This window comes from Alligator sinensis, unplaced genomic scaffold, assembly GCF_000455745.1.
Source record: "Alligator sinensis unplaced genomic scaffold, ASM45574v1 scaffold760_1, whole genome shotgun sequence".
NCBI lineage: Eukaryota > Metazoa > Chordata > Crocodylia > Alligatoridae > Alligator > Alligator sinensis.
In genome coordinates this window covers 579,860-592,278 of record NW_005841989.1, presented here as the reverse complement: position 1 = coordinate 592,278, position 12,419 = coordinate 579,860, and the positions used below count along the sequence as shown (strand labels likewise).

At 43.9% G+C, this 12,419-nt stretch overlaps 1 protein-coding gene across 2 annotated transcripts in view; it reads right to left on the bottom strand.

Moving 5' to 3' along the window:
• The window catches only part of ETS1 (ETS proto-oncogene 1, transcription factor), a 114,133-nt gene that overhangs the window by 19,844 nt on the left and 81,870 nt on the right, over positions 1–12,419 (bottom strand). For both annotated transcript variants that reach the window (XM_025201280.1, XM_025201281.1), the window contains 4 exons: positions 10,457–10,576; positions 9,335–9,535; positions 4,863–4,940; positions 3,686–3,934 (listed from right to left, as the gene is read on the bottom strand). In XM_025201280.1, the coding sequence (XP_025057065.1) occupies positions 3,686–3,934; positions 4,863–4,940; positions 9,335–9,535; positions 10,457–10,576 (648 nt within the window). The remainder of the gene's footprint in view (positions 1–3,685; positions 3,935–4,862; positions 4,941–9,334; positions 9,536–10,456; positions 10,577–12,419) is intronic.

Below are 12,419 nucleotides of genomic sequence, written 5' to 3'. Positions count from 1 at the left end.
CCTACACCTCGAACCTGCAGAGCTGTATTACAGAGCAGGGCGATCTGAGGCGAGGAAGAGGTAAGGGACTCAATGCAACGTCACTGGTAGAGAAGCAAGGAAAGAACCCAAGAGACCAGACTCCCAGTTTCATCTTAAGCATCAGAGAAATAGCCAAACTGAATTTCTACTGTCACCTTACATGCCCCTCCTTCTAAAAGGTGACTGCCCTGATTTTGGGCATCTGAAGGGAAATACACCATTAAAATGGACATTAACAGTTCTGTGTCTTAGCATCAGGGTTAAGAGTCCCTCTATAACACAAAGGCCCAAAGAAAAATCCTAAAGGCATGTTCACTAGGTAACTCTGAATGCTGTGATCTGAGCCCTCCTCTCATGATCAGTGTAGGCATCCATGATATTTTATGATGCCCAACAGAGTTTACAGGCAAACAGGTAAACACATGGAGCAGACAGACATTCACACATTCGAGGTGGGTAACTGGGTCTGCAAACTTAGGCTGGAGCATTATCCCCACCTGCCAAATGCCCTGCTAAGTCTTTTTTTTCACTTGCCTTATTCGTATTTTTGCTACAGGGCTTTATTGTGATATTTTCGTGCAGTAAATCATAACCAAAGCCCCTGGCATCCAGAAGTTATCAAGCAGCAGTAGTCTAGCTAGGTGCACAAGTCAGGCAACAACAACTTTTGCTTCGCTGAGCTGCACACATCTGGACTCCATCAACAATTGCAGTTGTTTTTGCTGCTGAGATCAATATGTTACAGGGTCAGATCTTCAGCTGGAATACAATAGGAAGCTTCACTGGGATCCATGGACCTACGCTGGGTTACTCTAGCAGAGGAGTTGCGCCCTGTGATTAGAAGGACAGGGAGCTAAAAAAGGGACTGAAAAAAATAGATTTAAATTGCACTCTGAGCTGTCTTATTCTGCTTATTGCTCAACAGCTTCACTGACAAGCTGAGAGCGTAATAGGATCATTCAAGTTCATTAATTTCCCAAACTGGGCTAAAAACAGCTGCGGGGATTGTGTAAGAGCTCCTGGAGAAATTTCCATTGGCAGAACTGCCCCCTACTCAGGCCCAGATAGTAAATCTCAAGGGAAAGGAACACAGAATGGAGCTGGCACATGCAACCAAATATTTGTTGTATTTTAGTTTAAACAGTGCTTGTTGCAAGAAGAGCCTAACTAGTGCTGGCCTGCAGAAGTCAGCCTCTTCAGTAATGGACAGAGTGGGCATTAGGACTTCAGCTCCTGTTCAGCCTAGCGGGGCACTGACTCTGAGCCCTAATGAACATAATTCACAAGCCAACATTTACAATCTTATTGCTGATTTACACTTTTTCAAATCTGAGGCTGAAGGTCAGGCCTGTCTCTCCTTGAAATCATGTATATATTTGTTGCAGCTAGGAAGGCCTAAATGTAAGGTTGTTTGACACTTTCCATTACAAGACTCTGTTTTCAGTTCCTTACAATTTCACCAAACTTCCAACATTTAGGCTCAAAACTCTCATAGTTCAGACTGATTTTTGTTTGTTTGTTTGTTTGGGGCAGGATGGGGGTTTTAACAAAAGTAGCACAGTCATTTCCAAGAAAGCAGAGAGGGGAAAACCTGTTGTTTTACCCCTATTAAATGATTTGTACAACCATTTCATTGAGAACATCTAAGGCCTGCCTTGGAACAGGAATTTGACACTTGGCAGGGGATCTGAGATGTTGTGGATGTGCTGTTGCTGTGCCTAGGAAAATCTGCCTAAATTTGGCCAAGTTACGAGCTGCTGGCAATCAGAGTTTGCACAGGCTCAGTGGAGCACTGATGGAGTCTGACAGCTCAGTTTTCCAAAGATTCTGTCTTCATTGATCATGCAGAATAAAATAAGAGCATGCATCATGTACATACAGGCTGCCAGAAAGCAAAGTTACAAAGGGGCCAAATTAAAGTTGCAAAGGCAGCCTTAATTCTGATACTTCTTAGTTTTTAACTGTTTGACTTTGCAGGCTTTTGATGAAATTCCTGTTGTGTAGCTGTTTATATGGCATCTATAATAAAGATATAATCATATCTGTAAGGGGCTGGATTCTTATATACACTCCAGCCCATTGACCCATTTTGACAGGATTAAGAGACATTAAACTGGGTATGCATTTTATACCCACACTCAGCCACTTCAGCAGATCCTTTGGCATTGCCAGGGCAGGGTTTGAGACGACCAAGAATCATGGCTGACATTTTAAAGGGTTCACTAATACAGGTGCCTCTGCCTGACTCTCCTTACTTAGTGCTAGGCTGTGGGACTGTTGCTTCTGTAGGATCCCCTTCCCTTGAAGTTTGGAGGCTATGTAGGACTGAGCTATGATTGCGAAAGTGCAACTGGCTAGTTGCCTTTCAATAATAACTATAAAGTTTCCTGCCTTAAAGCAAAGCTCAAGAGAAGAGAGAGAACCAAATTAGAAAACAGTCAGAAAAACAACCCCGGAAAAAGAGCTTACCTAAAACTGCAGCACAGCTGCCCCTAGTCTCACCACATCTGGCTAATTTGCCTGTTTTATATAAATGTTCAACCAGTAGTAGTAGTTAGAGAGAGAGAGAGAGAGACACACACACACACCCCCCTACCATCTCCCTCCTCAAATAAGCCTTCCCCAGCTTGGAAAAAAAAAGAGAAACATAAAAATAACCCCCATAATCTAACGCACATGTGAATTCAGATGGGAGCATGACACAGACTGGCAGAGGAGTCTGAACTTATGGAAAGATCCAACATTTGGCATTTTCCTGGTCTCATTCCAGTATAATAATACTAATAATACAGTCAAAATTCAAGCTCAAAGTCAATCCATATCAGCACAGCTATCATGACAAGAATCAGGAATCAAATGAGCTGGGTTCACTGCAGTGCAGGATCTTGGGAGGGTCAAATTGCTTTTCTTTGCCTCGGTTTCCCCATCTATGAAAGGGAACACCAATACATGCTTTGGTCAATGACTAGCAACTCCATGGGAAGAGACCTTCTCTGTGGATAACTCTGTAAAACAGAGTAGCTGTCCTGACTTCAGTGAAGTCAGGTGAACACACACCAGTTGACAATCTGGGTCTGCCTGTTTCAATTTAATAATATTAACCTAAAAAGGTGTTTGGCCACAGAGTCTTAAGAAATATTTAGGTGCCTAAGTCCTGATTTCAATGGGAGTTAGACACCTAAGTGCCTTTGAGGATCTGGGCCTGGGTATTTGCAGTACAGGAGCTAGGAGCTCCATACCTGGCCCTGTTGACATATTACGGTGGACTGAAGAAGATGCTGTCCCAATCAGTGCCACAGTCACCCTGCCTCTACAGTGGGGATAACCACACTCTCCACTCTCTACACTGCTCTCCAAGGTGCAGTGAGCCTTAATTCATTGGGCCAGATACTCAGTTTGTGTAAACTGCTGTTACACCAGTCAGTGGAAAAAAATGATACACAGCTGTTTAGCATCTGGGACATTATGCATAAAAGGTTTCGGACCCTTGGACAAGATGTGTTGGGTAAACTATTTGTGAGGCACAAGTGGGGTTTTTTGGCCCCAAATAGAAAGAAACATCCAGGGTGGAAGGGGCAGTGTCACCACCCATTTGTATGTATAGGGGCGAGTGGAGAGATGCATTGAAAATCCAAGCAGAGACTCTGGAGACTCGCATCCTTACCTCGACTGGCGCGCCCCATGCACATGTTATCCGCAGTTACAACTTCCTGCTTGATCGTGAAATAGTCTGTCTGCAGGGAATCTGTCTGGACAGGGTCACGCAGGATGACTGTTGGGTAGTCACTCTCATACTTGAGGGACAGGAGCTCCTCGGAGCTGATCGGATGGAGGGTCTGGTAGGATTCTGTGATAAAGCTGGGCTCAGAGAACTCTGATGGAGGCACACACTGAGCATGCTCAATGCCATAACCTGCCAGGGGAATGACGGGGTACGTTAACACTGGATCCCAATCATAAATAGAATAATTCAAAGCGAAGTAGAGCGTGGCTGTCTCCACCTTTTGCTTCTTGCTATGTTCTGAGCTCTTTGGGACAAGGACTATCTTTGTTTAAATGATTATATAACTGCATGAAAGTCAAGCAGCATCCTTTCTGCTTCTGACCAGAGAGAGAATCTGGAATACAAGTTTAGCACATCAGCTGGTTCCAGAAGAAACACAACTCATGCCCTTCTATTGCAGCACGGGTGCTAAATTACTGGCTTTGGAGGCTGGACTATGTATTGATCAGGCATTCCCGTGGGGTCCACGTGTACTTCAGCATCCAAGCTTCCATTAAAAAAAAAGGGGGACACACACATTTTTAAAAATACCCACAGTATTGAAGGGCCCAGCTGGAGACATTGTGAACTTCCCAGAAAAGCTGAACACCTACAAGTCCAATCAAAGTCATGGGAGATGCAACTGTTCTGAAAGTCCTAGGTCACTCAAGGAGATCTACCAGCGGCCACTTCTAGAAATGAAGTTTACAAAGAGTCTGAATCAAGAGCTTTGAGCCATGCTTCCTCATAGTTATCCAAGTGGGGTGTCAACTCTAATGCCTGATAACAATGAATCAATACTAATTAGCGCATACAAGAAAAACAGAGGCATGAGTTTACTATGGATTTTGCATACTCTTCCATGATCACGGCAGTAATCTGCCAGTATGTTAAACAACAGGGACTCCAAAGACACACTGGGAACAGAAACAGGCCTGGAAAAAGTGCTGCTTTTCTAGTGAAAGTCAGCACTGACAATGGGCTATGGCTGGCACCCTGCTAGTCAGATATTAGCACAGTAACACGCTAGACAATGTAGAGGAGAACAAAAGCATTGGGAAATGCAGCTCAGACTTACTAATCAAGTAGTCGGATGTATAACGGGATTCTGGGTATGCGGAGTTCACTCCATTAGCTGGATACGGCTTTGCTTCTTCTGCAAGAAGAAAGTTCATAGGATTAGCAACTTTACTGAAGCTTGGAATTATACATAGAGGCCAGAATCTCCCAAAGCACTCAGCTACTATAGCTGGGATTTTCAAAGAAACCAAAGAAAGTCAAATGCAAAAGTAGTGAGTACCTGATTTCCTTGAAAAGCCAGGCCTTAGGCACCAATAATTCTCCACGTTTTCAAAAGCGCTGCATGTGAATCTTATCACAGCTGGAACTTCTAGGCGTTGTTATAATATTATTATTAAACTTTAATTGTTTCCTTTAGTTTTTGCTACTTTTCCTCCTTTTGCTGGCTGCCTATCATGATTGTATGTAGAGCTCACATATGTGTTTTTAATTAAGCCTTTTTAAGGAACAACAAGGAATAAATTGTACCACATTTTCCCGTGTTTGGACCAGTTCTCATTGTGTATGTTTTGAGAGTCAATAACATTTTGAAATCAGACTTTTTTAAATAAAAAATGAGGATTTTTTTTTTCCCCTGTAAAAGTTCCCCTGTTTTGAACCAGCTCTGAGTAGATGCATGTGTGTGTGTCACAAGCACTGTTCCTCCAAGTCCAAAACACCGGTACTGTTCCTGTCCCAGTGAGGCACAAGGTAAAGCTGAATAGTAAGATAACAGAAAATACCCTGATACTACATTTATAAGGTTGCTGCTGCACAACCACCAACTTACTTTCGCTGAACACTCAATGTATAGCAGCTAGCACCATGGGGTTTCTAGCTGCTTCATCAATGATTGCTGACTGTAAAATCAACACACATATTTTGGCCCTTTCCAACTACAGTTTCTGTCCTGGCTCTTCCCCCTCCCCGCTTCACACCTCGCTCGTTTTCAGCATCGCTTGCACAGCATAGTGGGTGGACAGAGATACCGTCATGGGAGCTTACAAAGGGTAACAAAAATAAAAAAGTCATGAATTGCTTGGACTATGTTTATTTCTGCTGAGGCTGGAGAGAAACTAACCAAAGATAATGCACGTTCACTCGATGGAGCCTAATTTTGGCCTCCCCTCCTGGGATTGCAGGGTGGAAAAAATTCTCAAACAAAGGAAGGTTTTGTGGAAAGAGAGAGACCTAATGCAGAGTGCTCTTCTCCCCTCCCCGCAGAGCCTGCCAAGGGGCAGGGTGGGTGACCACAGGGAAAGGGTGGGACTGAGTTAAAGAGGGCAATGCTCAAGTAGGTTTACAGTCAAGCAGAGGGCACTGCTGACACTGCTGGTAACCAGGAGCTATTTTAAGAAGAAATTTGGAAAAATAAGCCTGAAAGCGCCCAAATACATAAAGAAAACGTTACCCGTCTGCTGCCATTTTTATACCTTTAGCAGCCTGTGGTATGTGAGTCACTTCTTCTGAAAAAGCTAACGGGGGCATGTTAATAAGAGGGACTGACAGGTTGTAGCTTGTCCCAGTGTGACCTGATGACTTAGAGTGGATTCGCAAAGGTGGTGCTGAGTGTTTTGGGATAACAAGCAAAGGCTTGGTACTGCTCCCAGCGAAAACCGTGCCAAAGTACACTGCTGAAGTGGGTAAGCCCTGCAGTGAGGTTCAAGAGAAGTGGGTTCAGCTCACAACTGTGACTCAGACTCCCTGGCCCGGTTGCTCGGTCTCTTTGTACAGCGGGTCCCTGTCTGTAAAATGGGAAAAAATTATTCTATCTTTGATATTAGCAGGTTAGCACCTGATAGCCACTGCGTCTTAACATGTATTTATACAGCACTAGCACATCAGCGCCCACATCTTACTTGGGGTTTCTAGGTTGGGGAGTGCCTTCCTGGGGGGCTTCACTGCTCTATTTCTGGGTCTGGCGTGTGCTGCATAGGAACATGTGGATAGGAAATGCTTCTCAGGAGTATTGCAGATGCTGTACAGATATACCCTAGACCCCCACTGACCTCACTGGGCAGGATTCAGCCCTAAAATGCATGAAGCTTATTTCCACAAAGCACTTTCTGTCTAAGGCTCCAAAGGAATCTCTACAAGAAGTGAAGTCACCCACCCTGCTAGGTCTCCCTGTCTTACAGACAAGGAAAGGGAAGTTCAGAGAGCCTACGTCGTTTGCACAAGGTGAGACAGCACATCTGAAAGAGCTGAAAATGCAACTCCAACTGCTGGATTCCCCTTCCTGTGCCCTAAGTGCAAGAGGGGCAGCAATGCATCATTCTTTTCATGCCCAGTGGTTAAGTGTTGAATCCAGGACCTGGCAGGTAAAAGTTCTTGTCAGGGCATCCATCTCTGGGTTTTGCCCTGCACCATCATTGTATGATGTAAGTGCTGACACACATCAATAGATGCAGCTACATTGCATCCCGAGGAGGTAGGGAACAATGAAACCAACTTTATGTTAAGGAAACTGAGGCATAGAGCCATTTAATTCATTTGCCCCAGAGAATCAGTGGCAGAGCTGGACATGAACCCAGTTCTCTCAAGCCCTAGTACAGTGCCTCAACCAAAATACCACTGCTATAGCAGGCAACTTTCAAGGGCAGAAAACTTCAGGTAGCAGGAAGCTGGGGTCAACTCTTCAGCTGCTTCCAGTAACTGGGGGTTGAGTTCACTGCAGGTTTTTTTTTAAATGTGTTTGTTGTGAATACGCAGGCTCCATAAAAACTAACGGAAAAAGAAAAGAACTGAAAAAGATTGCAGAGGCAAACAAGGAGTAGGAAAATACAGGCTGCTGCTGACCCCATGAACAGCCATGTTTACCTTCTGCAAACCACAGGTGACAGTAAAATTAGTAATCAGTAATTAACCTCCATTTGTCAATGGGTTTCTTGGAAGGCATAAAATCCTTCACCTCTCCCCCCCGCCCCTTTACTGCCACTGGAACAGCCCTGATGTCAAGGACACTCAGTCAATACATCAATACAGTGGATATCTAGAAGCCTAGGGCAGGAAACAGCTCCGTGACTGAACTAGATTCTGCATCATAGAGAAAAGGGTGGCTTAGAAGTGTTCAGATCTGCTCAGTGTCCCCATGTGTTTTGGGCACTTCATAGTATGTGATCAGTGCCTCGGACAGTGTCAAGGCACAGAGGCTTTTGCAGGAAGGCAGTCTCAGGGTCTCCACTGATTCATGCTGGGTAGGTGTCCCTACAGTGAAGGAGAGCTCCCTAGGGTATGTGTGCATCCTGCCACCCACTCTAGTTCCTGCCTCCCCACATAGTTGGGTCCCCATTCAATAAAGGAAGTAAGCACATGCTTTAAAGAGCCAGATCCAAACTCCACTGGAATCTTTCTATTGACTTTTGTGGACTTTAAGTCCTCTTGAAGTCAAAAGGTTTTAAGTAGATACTTGAAGTTAAAACACATGCTTTGATGCTTCACAGAGCTTCTGCTTATATCTTAATTTCATAACTCAAACTCAGCAGCCCTTGAGGTAGTTTATTTACTCCAAACTATCTCATCAGAGCTTTTGCTATGCTCTCCATCCAGAAACTATTCAAGAAAATCAATGCCCATGAAAGCTGGTATGCAGGGATAAATAAAGATGCAATGTAACCTTCTTGGGCATGGAACACAGAAGCTGTACAGCCTTACCCAAAAATTACCTTTTAAGGTAAAAAGACATACAAAAAACTAGAACTCTTGGTTCCAAAATGATACCTTTTATTAGACCAACTGGAAAATGGCAAGAAAACTGTCCTTTTCTGCAAGCTTTTGGGATCCCAATTTTCTTGCCATTTTCCAGTTGGTCTAATAAAAGGTATCATTTTGGAACCAAGAGTTCTAGTTTTTTGTATGGCTTTTTGTCTCAGACCAACATGGCTACCAAATACACCCCTTTTAGGGCAAGGAATCAAGAATAGTATTTTTCAGCTGCAACTGGAAATATAAACTGGGATTTTCAAAAGTACCACTCGGCATCAACTGAAGGCAATGGAAAAACTCCCAGTGGAGACAAAGTTAGGCCAATACTGAGTGATTAGGAAAATCCCCCTTTTAATTTCCAAACAGACAAAATGTCCCTGTCTGCAGTGGAAACCAGCCATATCCACTGATCTTTCATGATCAGCCTGCCCCTCTCAAGAAATGCCATGGGATCTTCATTGATCACAACTATTCAGGGCTTCCATTTTAAGTCATATCTAGAAGATATCATGTCCGGCAGCCCCAAGCCAAGAGATTGATTCAGGCAAGAATATCACCTGCTACACTGCAGGCACCACTGCTTGCAGCACTCACCAACCTGAGTGGTCTACCATCCAAATATGACTTCATCTGCTGCAAAGTTTGGATGGCATCGCTGCACAAAGTGCCAGTTACACTATTGCTCTTTATTGCATCCAGACTCCAAGCCATGCTCTTTGAGGGTCTCACGGGCCAGTCTGCCTCCAAGCCCCTTACTGTAACCCATTTGGTGATCCATTCAGTTACCTTTCTGCAGCATCTCCAGATGTTCCCAGAGAATATCTCCCACAAAGTCAGGTGCTAGCTCAATGAAGCAGTCCTTTCCCAGAGCACAGAGGGCAGCTCCATTCATGCAAAACTTCTGGAAATCCACTCCTTTCAGACTGAACTCATTCACGGCCCACATCACCCAGTCCCGCACGTGAGTCTCCGTCCATTGCTGGGGGTCTACATCAAGGGTCATCAAAGAAATCCATTAATAAGCATCCACATGTTACAAAGACACCAAACCAGTGAGAAAAAAAAATCAGCAATTCCTATGCCAACAGGTGCAGAGGCTGTAGAGCCACAGGGCTGAAAGAGACCTCCAGGGTCATCTTGTCCCGGGTGTGGGATTCGCTGTTCTGAAACCATCCAAACAGAGGCCTGTCCAACTTCATCTCAAAACCCTCCAATAATTGGTGTTACCCTCTAATTCCCAGCTGTAGCTGACATAGGTTTAATATGTAATAGTGGAGGTGGGGCGCACACACCATAAAATGATGTTCATCCTTTAGGCCTCACTGCTCTGGTGGCTTACTGGGTGCCATTTCTGACAAAGCTTATGATGGTGTGTGCCATTAGCAAGTCCTGAACCAGTTTTTGATAATGTCTGAATCCCCACAGGATTTTCTGATCTCTTTTGCTACCCTGTTCTTGAAACTCCCCGGTCTCTTCATGAGCATCATTCTTACATGGCTAAGAGCACCTCATACCTCTCCTCATAGAAAAGCCTGATAGTCTCCCAGCAGATACTGTGAAATATGGCCACATCTTTTTGGGTAGAGCATCCCTATGATGCCTTGACAAGGGGCCCAGTGGAAGGGTTAGAGCTCCCTGGGGTAATGAAAAGCAGTCATATGGCAAAGATGTCTCGACTTATAAATAGGGTGGACATCATACAAGTCAACCTGCCAAGCAATGCTGGATACTTCCACTTGTAGTTTCCTCCAGGCAGAGATGCCAGGGATCAAGGGAGCGCTGAGACAGGGTGATGGAATGGATAATAAATGGAACAATGTTTTTGCAAAAGAGGATGTGAGAAAATGCCTCGGCTTCCTCCTTTCTGGCCCCTTTGTACAAAGGGACATAGGTGCGAGCATGTAATACCTTTGGGGATTCCCAGTCGCTGCTGCTCTTTTGCAAAGCCGCTGAAAGTGGCCTTCAGTGCCTGCGACATCATTTCTTTGCTGCTTGGGGTTAACAAAGGCACATCTGCACATTCCATATCTGAAAGAAGCAGAAGAGAAAAATAAACCATTTGCTAGATCGTGCACCCTGCTAAAGGAAAAGATGACAGTATTAGGAACTCTGGGATTACACAGCCAAAACCAAATCCAAAAAATAACTGAGTTGAACAATATGACCTGGGATCTCCCCTCACTGCTGCTCTGTAACTCTGCCCACCGAGTGTCATATGCCAATACATCACACTGATAAAGAACCGGTTAGAAGAATTGCACCACTGTCGCTGGCCAGTCTTAACTTGAAGGTATGACACCTATTTCAAGCATGTTCTTGATAAAGGGATGCTGCCAAGTTAAACAAAACGGCCCGATTCTCTGTCCACTTCATCCCCGAGGAAATCAGAAGTAACTTCAAACAAGCCAGCAGAGTTATGCCAATATTAGACCACTTTAAGAAAGGGAAAAGTTAGGCTTTTAATGTCTTTTATAAAGAAAACCCCAAGCCTATTATCTAGGTTATCATTATGCTTTAAATTTATTAAATAGCAACTCTGCTGCTACGATTGTAAAAATACACCTAACATCCTATTCAAAGCCCAGTAAAATCAGTGCAAAGCACTCCCCTGACTTGACTTAATTCAGCTTTGGGGAATAGAGCCTGATCCTGGAAAGTGCTGAGTGCCGGTACAGCCCACTGAAGCACATAAGAAACTGCACATTCTCAGACAAGCTTCTTTGGCTAAATCTGATATCTTTTATTAGACCAACTAAAATAGTTGGAAAAATTTGTCTTGGCAAGCTTTCGGGTACAAACACCCTTCTTCAGGCAGAGGACGCTTGCCTATGTCCTTAGACCAACGTGACTACAACTACCACTACTGCACATTTGCAGCACTTGGCAAGAACAGGACTAATTTAGCCCTCAGTCCTACAAAGACTTATGCCAATGCTTATCTTTTATGCTGTGGAAGTATCAAACTGAAGTTGATGGGACTATTCAGAGCCTGTACTATTAAATTAGCTATTTAAACTTCCCAATTCGGGCTTTGCAGGAATTTCTGTGTCTTCTAGTGCCTTTGTATTCCAATATTGCTAATTCACCTACATAGATCCTCAGCTGGCAGATCTCCCTCTGTCTTTGCTTGGTGTCGCATACATGGCCAGCACAGCACAAGTCTTCAGTAATAACATTTCATGCTTCTCTCTGAATGGAAAATGATTAATCTGCTTTCATTTTATTCCTGAGAAACTGTATCTAGTTTCTGAAGCAGGGAACCCTCAATGCAATGTCTGAGCAATAACATTTAGCAGTAAAAACCATTCTTTCAGAAAAAAAAATGTTCAATATGTTTCAGTGGTTTTCTTAAAGATTTTTTTTTTTACAATGTCTGGGCTACAGTCAAAATATGACCTACAGCTGTTGCCCCCCAATATTAAAAAGGTCTCTCTTCACTACAGAGTGATGATGCACTTAGATCCTGGTGCTGAAGCCTATCTTTAATATCTCTTTCATTGGAAAAGGCCAATTTGTTTAAAACATGAGCAACGATGGAACAGGTTGCTGACTATACTGTGATCATGTATCCAAGCATTTTATAGGCATTACACAACTGGGCATAATAAGCCCTATTTGCATCCCAGCGGTACAGCAAATTAAGGGAAAATACAGTCGGCAGAGCACATCATACCAAAACCAGTTATGAATCCTAAAATGAGGGGAATTCTAAAGACAAGAAGGAAAGTATCATTTTTCCTGAGCGGGTTTGCCTGTTCCTAGCACTCAACGCCCTGTTCTGGCTTCCAGGGAAATGGGAAGAGTGGAAGAGGGGGAAATCTCAGGGAATCCTGGAAAAGGAGGTTCATGGTAGAACACAGCATGACGAAAG